The 11,911-nt window shown below is 40.6% G+C and overlaps 1 protein-coding gene across 3 annotated transcripts in view; it reads left to right on the top strand.

Annotated features, from left to right (window-relative positions):
* Nucleotides 1-4,167: 4,167 nt before the first annotated feature.
* The window catches only part of SLTM (SAFB like transcription modulator), a gene marked incomplete at its 5' end in the record, with an annotated part of 44,702 nt that continues 36,958 nt past the window's right edge, over nucleotides 4,168-11,911 (top strand). For all 3 annotated transcript variants that reach the window (XM_084239752.1, XM_084239751.1, XM_084239750.1), the window contains 2 exons: nucleotides 4,168-4,320; nucleotides 5,283-5,370. In XM_084239752.1, the coding sequence (XP_084095878.1) occupies nucleotides 4,168-4,320; nucleotides 5,283-5,370 (241 nt within the window). The remainder of the gene's footprint in view (nucleotides 4,321-5,282; nucleotides 5,371-11,911) is intronic.

Here is an 11,911-nt window from a genome sequence, read left to right as displayed (position 1 = left end):
TAACTATATTTTAGTAGAGATGAAAAATAGGAAAACATATTGTAGTAAAGAAATATTCTAAATGTGAATTATTTAGATAATTTCAAAAAATAAGAATATAGGCTAAGTGACAAAATAGATATCTTATATGTTAAAGTTGAAAATATATATTTTCTCCATTTTATTTTTCACTATTACAAAAAAACAAACAAACCTATGTATGGCTTTCCCCAAAGTTATTTTGAGTAACTTTAAACCTGCAAAAAAAAATGTGTAAACAGTATGCAATGAACAACCATATGTGCTTCACCTCTGTTTCCTGGTTGTTAATATTTTTCCAGGTTTCCCAAATTATTAACATTCTGCTACATTTACTTTAATGATTGTTACCATATTGCTTCTCTCTCTCCTCCTTGCCACACCCCCATTTGAAAGCTAATTGCAGACAGCACAGTACTTTATCTCTAAGAACCTCTGTGAAGATCTCCTAAGAATTAAGACATGCTACATAACCATGATATAATATTCAACATATTTAACACTGGTACAATAACACAATCTAATATATAGTAAAATTTCCCAATTATCTCTAATTTTTCAATAATCCTTTAGCAGCTTTTTTTGTTCTTTGGTTCAGGACAAAGAAAACCACACCTGAAATTTATGACTCATCTGTGTTCTAGAATAGCTCTATTTCTTTAACTTTCTTTTTTTTTTAAATTTTATTTTTATATTCCCCATACAATTGCAACCCCCTTATTTTGACCCCAAACCCTCCTTTCTCAGCCCCCCCCCGATAGTGTGTCTTTTGTTCATAGTTGTTTGTATTTCTTTAACTTTCATGAGTCTTTTTATTTATTTTTTTATTTTTTTATTTTTTTTTATAATTATATCTTTTTTTTATATATATAGAGGCATGCTTTATTTATTTATTTTATTTATTTTGTTTGTTTGTTTTGTTTATACATGCACTGGGTACAGTCAGAAGCGCGGGAGGGTGAGAGAATTCACCAGAGCCAGAGCGGGGAGCAGAGCAGGCAGAAGGACCGAAGTACACTGCTGAGGGGAGCAGCGGGCGGCAGGAGAGGTCTGCGCGCCATGTGGGACCCTCCTCCGGAGGCCGGGGAGCAGCCGGGGATCGAACCGGCACCGCAGAGGCCGCGGGCAGCTTCGCAACCGAGCGCTCAACCGCTGCGCCACCGGGGAGGCCCTCATGAGTCTTTTTAAAAAGAATCCAGACCCACTATTTTCTAGCATGTCCTACAATTGGAATTGTTTGTTTTCTTATGATCAGATTCAGGTTAAACTTTGTGACATTTTGGCAAATGATAGGTCCTCAAGTGCAGCAGATCAGAAGGCACAGATCTCTGCACTTGGAAATAGCCATTTGAAGATATTTCCATTATTAGGTTTCCTTAAGACAAAGAAAAAATTTTAATTTTCAGTGGTGCACTGGTGGAATGGGAGGGAAGAGGGAAAAGGGGAGGTGCTCAGTGGACTAGGATGGAGGACTATGGGTGCCGTGGTATTGGATGTGATGTGGTAACGTATATCTGAAAGGCTGTGAATTTAGAACTCTGAATTGTACACAATTCTGTAAACCAATGTAACCTCAATAAAAAGATAATAAATGAATGAATGAATGAATAAATAAATGAATAAAAGCATTGGCTTTTGGTTAGTATAATTCCTCTTTACAAGTGTCCACAGAAGGTGGGAGGAGGGTGGCTGAGATGGAAAGACTCTGGAATGAGATATGAAGTTTAGCTCCAATTTGGCAAATAATTAATTGTGGGTTCCTAGGTAAATCTCTTCAAATCATTTATATAAAAAAGCGAGGATTGGGGCCTCCCTGGTGGTGCAAGGGGTTAGGATACCCTCTATGAAGCAATCTGCAGCCACTGCAGTGTGGGTTCACTCCCAGGCCAGCGAGCTGCCCACATGGCGCAGCAGACCTCTCCTGACTTGCCCACTGCTCCCCTCAGCAGTATGTTTTGGTAGATACGCCTGTTTTGTTCCCCACACTGTCTCACCCACCACACCTCTGGCCTTACCCCAGTTCTTGTATCCATAAAGAAATAAACCTTAAAAAAGAAAAGAGAGGATTGTGCTAGAGGATTGCCAAAGATTCTTTGAATTCTGAAATCTTATGACTGTGAACCAAATTGTAGTAGAAACAGAGCTGGATTTGGAATCAAATCCCCTGATTCCAGCACTAGTTCTGTCACATACCAGCTATGAGAACATGGGTAAGCCATTTAATCTCTCAAAGCTCTGGAGAGATTTACTTCACAGAGTTTTGAAGGATTAAGGGGGTTATTGTATATCAATGTGCATTATAAACTGTAAAGAACTACCTGAATGTCAGATATTATTTTATAATATCCAATTTTCTTCCTTTTGATCTTATTAGTCAATCAGAAAAAGCAACTTAAGTGAGACAACCCTCATCAAATTTAAAACGAGGAAATGTCTGGTTATTTAACCATACATCATACTGAGTTATGGAATTTATTGAATAGTTTTAGCCCATACATGCTTATACTTTGATGATTAATAACATTGGTTAAAGGGCCTCTCCTGTGGTGCAGCAGGTTGAGCACAGTGCTATAAAGCTGTTCGCAGCCTCTGCAGCGCAGGTTCCATTCCCAGACGGCCAGGGAGATACCCACATGGTAAGGCAGAGCTCTCCTGTCTAGGCCGCTGCTCTCCTCAGTAGTGTACTTCAGTCCTCTGCCTGTTCTGCTCCCTGCTCTGTCTCTGGTGAATTCTCTCACCCTCCCACACCTCTGGCCTGTACCCTGGTTCTTGTATGTATAAATAAAATAAATAAATCTTTAAAAAAATTGGATAAAGTGACAAATTGGTACTCACCTGTAAATACTGGGTCCCCATAAAGGGATGGTCTTTGTTCTCAGGATCCCCAGTTTTGGGAAGGTAAAACAGTGAACACAGTATGAGAATGGCAATGTAAATGGAGGAGTGAGTAGCAACCTCCGAGCCAGTGGGTGGTGCTCATAGCCAACTTGATTGTAGAAGTCTTGACTCCCTGGAAGGGAGGCTGCTGGGAACTAGGGGAGGAGCAGAACCACCAAGTTGACCTTAATGAGACTGAACATGGGCCAAACCACTTTTTCTACCCCTTCCCACTGCTTCTGCTTGCATCCCAGTCTCTGCTCTGCTGAAATGCATCTGCTGTCAGGACAGACAGCATCCTGCCACATGCCAGCCAAAAAATTTTCTTCTCCTGTTGCTTAGCTCTCACTTTGCTCACTCCTTAAATAGATTTGCTTTTGGATCTTGTCCTGTATTCTTAAGTGTTCAGGGGAGGACTCAGAAGCCTAGATCATCTCCTGCCTCCTCAACTCTCCCAGATTTGCCCCTTTGCAGTCACAAGTTATTTATAATCTTAATTTCCTCATTCAATGATTAGTTTCATTTTTTTGCCATCAACATCAAAAGTGACTAGCAAACTGTGGTCAGTGCAGAGGCGTTGTCCTGTTTCTCCAGTGAGCAGGGGCAGCCCTAGAATAAACCGAAGTCTCGGACCGTGGGCTTGTTTCCCCCAGAGACAGCCCGTGGGACTTGTCACCCAGGCCAGGGCTTTTAGTATTAAAACACTTGTGGTATTTTATATTCTTATTAGGCCTTGTGACTGGTTCTCATGGAATTTAGGTCACTAGTTCACATTTTTTCGGTTATTCTACTGAACTGACAACATATTTTCCTGAAAGGTTGAGGGCGAGCAAACACCCCTTGGTTTTGATTGAGCAATGCGCTCGCCGACTGTTTGCTCCGTCTAGCGCCTGGCATGTTATTGTTACTCAAGACTCGGGGACGTTGCCAGAAAATGGCTAACGAATCGCCCTGAAACGGCTGCGGGCCGGACCTTGCCGCGGTTGGACGTGCACGACCTCCCAGCCTACGCGAGGGGTCGCACCGCCCAGGTCGCCGGGCCCGCCTGCCGCGGGGCGCCGGCCTCCACCCCAGTGCGCACGCGCGACCGTCATCCGGGTGCTGGCTGCGGCAGCAGGTTGCGCCGGGGTGGCGGGCAAGGGGCGGGGCCTTCGGCTCATTGTGCGCAGCGCTGCGCGGCGCCGGCGGCCGCGGAGGCCTGGGTCGAAGTTGGCGCTGCTGCCGCCGCCCTGCAGCCCACTCGGTGCCTCGGCAGCGCGCTTCTCTCCTAAAATGGCTGCCGCTACCGGTGCTATGGCAGCCTCGGCCCAGGCGGAAGGCAAAAAGATCACCGATCTGCGGGTCATCGATCTCAAGTCCGAGCTGAAGCGGCGGAACTTGGACATAACCGGAGTCAAGACTGTGCTCGTCTCCCGACTCAAGCAGGTGAGGCCCGGCCGGTTCCAGGAAGGGGAGCTTAGGCCGCGCCTTGGAACCCCCGCTTCCGCTGCAGTCCCCGGCCGCCGGCCGCCGCCGAGACCCGCGGGGCGGTGCGGTGGGAAGGCCCCGGCCGGCGCGGGCGCGCGCTGGGAGGACGGAGACCCTCCCGCGGCGCCCCCGCCCCCGAGCGCCCGGCCGGGCCTGCGAGCGGCCCGCGAGCCGCCCGGGACCGGCCGCCGCAGCCGAGTTCGCCCCTGCTTCCCCCGGGACGTCCCCGCCTGGCTGCGAGGGCTGCGGCCGGCCGGCGCGGCCTCCCAAGGGCGATCGTGGAGACCCGGGAGGCGCCGGGTCCCCAGCCTTTAGCGATGGTGAGCGCGTGCATTGCTTGGCCTCGGAGGGAATGGTTACTTTGGTGACTTCTGCGAAGTTACCGTTTAATTGTGCCCAACCGTTTCTTCCCCATCTTGGGGGGGAATGGGTAGGGGGAGTTCATGGGTGGGTGAGACCGGGGGTTTGTTTTCCGCTGGGTTTTTTCAGTTTGTGCATTAGCGCAGCAATCTGCTTTTTGATCCCTGATTATCTTTCTGGTTCGAGAGAGCGTTGGAATTGTAGTAGAGGAGAAATAAAAGTGTGCATTATAGAAATTAGGAAAGATCATTTTAGTTATATACTTTGGTAGCTTGCAACTTTTGCGCAATCGCTAATATTTAGATTTTTGTTCAGTATGATAATAGTAATTACCTCGACTCGGTAGATTTTTAAACTCCATGTGATTTTGATGCCTAATGTTTCCCCCAGATGAAAGTTTCTCTCACTCGTGTGGTTAATTGCTCTTTTTTGAAGTCGGTTTATGAAATGAATGGCATTTCTAATGTCTTGAGGCCTGAGGGTTGCTAATTTTTTTATTTCGTTTTATAAAATAAGTTTAGATAGATTGTGTAGCATATTAACTTCTCTTTCTAATGTAGGCTATTGAAGAGGAAGGAGGCGATCCAGATAATATTGAATTAACTGTTTCAACTGATACTCCAAACAAGAAACCAACCAAAGGCAAAGGTTGTTACGAGTTATGAACATATTTTAAAATATATTTTGGTTATATAACTTGCCTCTGCTCTTGTGCCACTTGCCCTGTTTATATAGTGCTACTCTTTGCTATTTCCCTCTGGCACTCTGCCTTCTTGGGTCAAGGAAGAAAAGTTACTGTTGCCAGACTCTGGGTGACTTGTAGTTCTTAAGATTTGGCTGACGCTGACCTGAAAGTTAGACGTTCTTTATTGCTTCCGAAAAAATTGCAAAGTCAAGTTTCATAATGTTTCTTACTTTACAGTGTGGAGACGTGAAGAATAAAGTGCAGTTTAATACATGTCTACCTTGCCCCACAATTGGCAGAGTATTGATGGAATTCCTACCAGATCTTTCATCTTGGCTCCTTGCTGTTTCTCTAGTAGATTAAAATTCTGAAACCTTTCTGTTTAGTATTTTGTTTGACTTGGTGAACTTAATTTGCATTTGACCTTATAAATTCTGATTTGCAGTGAAATTTAAAAAAGACCTCAACAGTCATACTAGCAAGGTAGAGGAAATCCATGATTAATTAGCAAAAAAAAAAAAAAAAGATTTTAAATTATAGGTGTATGTTGAAGATTTTTGTTTTGGAACTTTTAACTAGGCCAGAATATATTTCCAGGATATGGTGATTTAGTGGTTTTTAATGGACATTTTGGTGATATAAATGGGACTTATTTTTAAAAGATTCCAGTGGGTGAAATATTTACTTGAATGATTATAAATTTTTCTCTTCCTTCGTAAGGACAGTGGTAGAGAGTGGACATGATGTGCATTATCTTGATCCCAGTACCTACAATTTCCACCCAGGATGTGTCATAAATAGATGCAGCATTTTTTATAATCCAACCTTCTTTACTTTTAAGTGATCCAAAGGCTACTCTAACTTCCATAAACCAGATTTGTTGCAACTAGAGTAAAATGGGCTGGGTTAACCTCAAAAAGAAGGGAATATTAAATTTGATCTTACGCACTCTTTGGGTATCAGGACAAGGCAGATTTTGAGTGAAACTGACTATTTGAGTCTTAATAGGTTTGGAAGTGACCCCTATTTGTGCCATAGGAAATTGAAAGGGGCTTTAGAAGCATTTCCTTGGTGGAATGGGAATGACAGAGGAGGAAATAAAGTTTAGAAGAGATGTCATTTTGTCCTTCTGTGACTTTAATATAACTCTGGTACAATGTATTACTTTAATAGAAACATTTATTATCACTTAGAAAGATGCATTTCCCTATGTTTAACATTTCCCTATATTTAGGCTTCTTTCTAAAGCCTTTATTTGAAAACTAGAAGCTATTTCAAAAAGAAACAAAAAATTCATAAATAAGTTCATTGGTATTAACCATATTTCTTATACTTATTCATGTCATTTATTTAGCACAGTATGATAGTTTGACATGCTGTGCATTAAGCATCCCAACATTTTGGAGCTGATTATTGCTTTTAGCAGTGAAGCAAACCTCATTTGATTTATTCAGTCTCAACTATATTTGTTTTTTAGTTTTTTATTTGAAACTTGCCTTATCTTACTCTTAGAAATAATTTAAATAATATAAAAAGTTTTAAGAAGTTTTTCGTTGTTTTTATATTTTACCAGTATGGTTTTTTTCCCCTTATGTGGATTTTAAAGATACTTAAACTTTAATTTTTCTGTAATTCTAATGTTACAGTATCTTGGTTATCTTGTGGTCTTTAGTTAGAAGTTATAACATTTTAGTAACATGCTACTGAGTATTTCATGAGACTTATTGTAGGTCATGCATGATAAGTTCCTTGTGTCTCCTTGAATTCCATTTATCATTTTAATTGAAATTTTTTGAATTACAAAGAACACAATGTAAATCTCCAACTAAGAACTGAGATTGAATTAATTTACAATTAAGATGCAAGAATACTTTAAGTTTTAAATTAAGTTTGAAAATGAATTTTAGAAATCAAGTTAGTATGGGGAAGTTTGTTAAAATATCAATAATGTGTCAGTTTTTCAGTTTAATTGTTTAAATTACTACATAAGTTCTTTTTGCCCAATCTTATTTCACTTACTAGTTAGTATCTACTTGGAAAATAATTTCATCTCAACCATACCACTTTTCTTTTAGTGGGTCTGTTTCCTCTTTTGTAAAATTGGAATCTTTTACTAGGTCATCTTTAAGGCTCTTTTAGTTCTGAATTTAAATAGTTATATATTGCCAGGAGCCAAAAGAAAAATGCTTTGGTTTAACTAAAATAGAATATAAGGAAGAAAAAAGAAAGCTTATAGGTCTTCAATCAGGATGGAATTTTTTTTTTTTTTTTTTTTTTTTTTAGTATAGATTATTACACAGGGAAAGAGTGAAGGAAGGGACTACTTGGAGGCAGCAATGTAGACAGACACTAGCAAGACAAAATATAATAGCCTGTCAGTGAAATAAACCCTTAGAATAATTTTAAGGTAGCAAATAAAAATTAAATTATGTAAATGAGAAACTTTTTTTTTTTTTTAAAGATTTACTTATTTATACATACAAGAGCTGGGGTACAGGGCCAGAGATGTGGGGGTGGGGGCATGTGTGAGGGGATTCACCAGAGACAGAGTGGGGAACAGAATAGGCAGACTGATGGAAACACACTGCTGAGGGGAGCAGCGGGCAAGTCAGGAGAGGTCTGCTTCACTATGTGGGTTGCTCCTTGACCAGCTGGGGTATCAAACTTGTGTTGCAGAGGCTGCAGACCACCTCATAATGCGGTGCTTAACCCCTTGTGCCACCAGGGAGGCCTTAAATGAGAAACTTTTTATGGGTTTTCAAAAGCTTTAGGTGAAATATTAAGTTCATCCTCTCATAAATGCAGGGTCACTGTGCCTTAAAATTTTGTGTGTTATAAAATGATTGTGTTTAGATTAGAGGAAAAGGAACCAGCATTAAGTATATTGTAGAATGTTTTAAAAGTACAGTTACTGCAAGTATAAGCTTGTAATAAATGTTGACGTTAGAATCAACATATTTATAAAGTGTTCACATATAGCTAATATGCTGGAAATGTTTGTAGTTTTGATTGTTCTTCTGAGTCTTATATTTTCTTTGCTGTGAACTTTTTAATAAGTAACTTAGAAGAAAGCTTCACTGGTGAGATTTACTGTCCTATCATTTGGGTGTGTGTTAAGAAAGTGGCTAAACAGGTTGCACCAACTCATTAGCTTGTTTTAGAGATTATAGATTTAAAGTTTCTTTTTGTTTCATTTGACAGTGGCATATCATATTCTTTTGGATTTTCAACCTTTATAATCGCCTCTAAACTTAAGCTAAAGTTGTTTATGTTGTTAATCAGTATAGCATTCAGAATTATATATAATGCAGTACTTACTGATATTGAGTTCATTTGCAATATTTGCAGGCTTGAAAAAGATTAAGATTGCTATATAAAATCTGATTTTTCCTCCTAGAGGAATGAGTATAATTTGGGGTTACAGGTTTATTCAAAAAAGTAGTGCCTACTTTTTTAAGGAAAATATCGCACAGACAGTATAATCCCATGTTTACTGTGTAAAGCTTTCTCTTTTTAAAAAAGGTTTATTTTTATTTATTTATGCATACAAGAACTGAAGTGTGGGCCAGAGGTGGGGACGGGGATGGGAGTGGTGAGAGGATTCACCAGAAACAGAGTGGGGGGCAGAACAGACAGATCTACTGAAATACACTGTTGAGGGGAGCAGCAGGTTAGAAAGGAGAGGTCTGCTATGCCATGTGGGTCAGCTCAACGGCTGGGGATTGAACTCATGCTTCAGTGGCTGCAGATAGCTTGATAGCACTGACTTTAACCCCTACACCGCCAGGGAGACCCTACTGTATAAAGCTTTCTAAAGATTTCAAATAAGAACAGTAATCAGTTACATAAAATGCACTTAATAAAATATAGTATCATAATGCACTATAGCTATTACCTCTTTTTTTTTTTAAGGATTTATTTATTTATGCACACAAGAGCTGGGGTGTAGACTAGAGTTGCGGCTGGGGTGGGGGTGATTGATTGATTGATTTATACATACATACATACAAGCACTGGGTACAGTCAGAAGCGTGGGAGGGTGAGAGAATTCACCAGAGCCAGAGCGGGGAGCAGAGCAGGCAGAAGGACCAAAGTACACTGCTGAGGAGAGCAGGGGGTGGCAGGAGAGGTGTGCGTGCCATGTGGGACCATGTGGGACCCTCCTCCGGTGGCCGTGGAGCAGCTGGGAATGGAACTGGCACTGCGGAGGCTGCGGGCAGCTTCTCAACCCAGCCGCTGGGCCACCAGGGAGGCCCCGGGGGTGTTTATTTTTGATTGCATATTTGTTTGGAGGAAGCACCTATATCAGAGATGAGAGCAGTCTTTATTATATTCACCAGAGGCAGAGTGGGGACAGAACAGGCAGATCTACTGAAATAGAGTGCTGAAGGGAGCAGTGGGTGAGAGACAGGAGAGGTCTGCTGTACCATGTGGGGTCAGCTCCCTGGCCTGGGATGCAGTGGCTGTGGATAGCTTCACAGTGCTGAGACTTAACCACTTTTGCCACCAGGGAGGAAAGCCCTATTTCCTTTTTTTAATGGAAGTGTTTTTGTGTGTTAAGGAAACTGATTGGAACTGTGGTATGGAGAAGGACTTTGGGGTTAGAATTATCATAGATGTTTGTGGGTACCCAGTAGGCTGAAAACTTTGATGTGAAGGAAATAATATTTACCTATGTGTCTGATACCTAACCTAGAGTTTGGCACATAATAAGTGCTCAGAAAATACTTCTTGAATGAATACTGAGGTCTTTCTTTAAAACTGCTTTTTAAAATATCTTTTGGTGCTTATTTTTGATTGCATATTTATTTGGAGGAAGCACCTATATCAGAGATGAGAGTGGTCTTTGTTATATTCCAAACAGTCTGCCTTTTTAAGGTACCATTCTCAACAGCACTAGCGTCTCCTCCTTACTCTGGTATGTAAAGTATACATGCAATATTCTTGTACTCCTCCTCAAGTTCATCCTGCATTGGAAAGCCTTACAACTTTTGCTGGTATATTGTCCAGTATAGAGGTGTTATATGTCGTTTCACAAAATCAGACCCTATTTCTGTTATTAAAATAAACATTTACCTTTAGCAGTCATATATAGTGAGTTATGCTTATCACTTTTGTACTTTTTTCACCTGTTTTATCATATCAAATGTGGTATGTGTTAAGGATACTGATGGGGAGCTAGGTAAAATTCTCTACTCCCTTAAGATACTGTGCTTCTCCTAAGTCAGCCATCATCAAGATACTCTGAATTAGGACAGAGGTCTTCAAAATGTATCTCCGCTTTCATGAACTCATGTAAAATAATGTGCTAATTTTCTGGGAATTAGGAAATAAAAGAAATTGTTATTAATACTTGGTATTATAAACTACTTCAGTAAAGAGATTGAACCTGGTTCAGGGTTTAAGGATGGAATGTACTGGTTTATATAATTAGTTATACTATACTTCTCACATATTACAATAAAAGTGTCCTTTTGCTGTGCAATTCAGGAGTTAAACTATTGACATCACAAACTCCTACAGCCTGAGTTAGCCTTACATGGTAATACTGGCACCCTGAAATAGTAGTTTGCATTATGGTTTTTAAAGTATGGTTTTCCACATTATAAAAGTGAAATGTTTTCACATAATAAGTGCTCAGAAAATACTTGTTGAATGAATACTGAGGACTTTCTTAAAAACTGCTTTTTTAAAGTATCCTTTGGTGCTTATTTTAATTGCATATGTATTTGGAGGAAGCACCTGTATCAGTGAATAGTCTTTATCATCTTCCAAATAGTCTGCGTTTTTTTTTTTTTTAAGATTTATTTATTTATGCATACAAAAACTGGGGAACAGGCCAGAGGTGTGGTAGGTGAGAGGATTCACCAGAGACAGAGTAGGGAACAGAACAGGCAGATGGACAGAAATACACTGCTGAGGGGAGCCGCAGGCAAGTTAGGAGAGGTCTGCTGCACTATGTGTGTTGTTCCCTGGCCGGGGATCAGACTCATGCTGTAGTGGCTGAGGATAGCTTCATAGGTTGTGTCTTAACCCCTTGCGCCACCGAGAAGGCCCCAGTCTGCCTTTTTTAAGGTACCTTTCTCAACAGCACTAATGGCTCGAAGTACAAAAAAATGAAAATTATCCATAATTCCATCACTGTGAATTTCCATCACAGGTAACATTTTATTGATGTAAGGTATGTGATAGTATATGTACTCATGAAAAATTTATGTTTAAGAACATTTCTTTTTTCCTTTTCAACAATTAAAATAAGTTTTGTTAAAGGAAGATATCTTTGTTATCTCAGTTTACACACTTTCTAGTATTTTGAGTTTTTATAGGTACAGACACCAGCCTCCTGTCTACCTTGGATTTAAGTTCTGTGCTCTGTTATGGGCTCAGACATTAGTGTTTTCTAGAAGCACTCTAGAGGATCTCGTATGCCGCTAGTTAAGAACCACTACTGTGCTAGACTGGAGCTTAAAACAAACATTTTCTTTCATCTCTCTTTCTGCCCAC

Source organism: Talpa europaea (genome assembly GCF_964194135.1).
Source record: "Talpa europaea genome assembly, chromosome: 8".
Taxonomy (NCBI): domain Eukaryota; kingdom Metazoa; phylum Chordata; class Mammalia; order Eulipotyphla; family Talpidae; genus Talpa; species Talpa europaea.
This window is presented reverse-complemented; position numbering and strand designations above follow the sequence as displayed.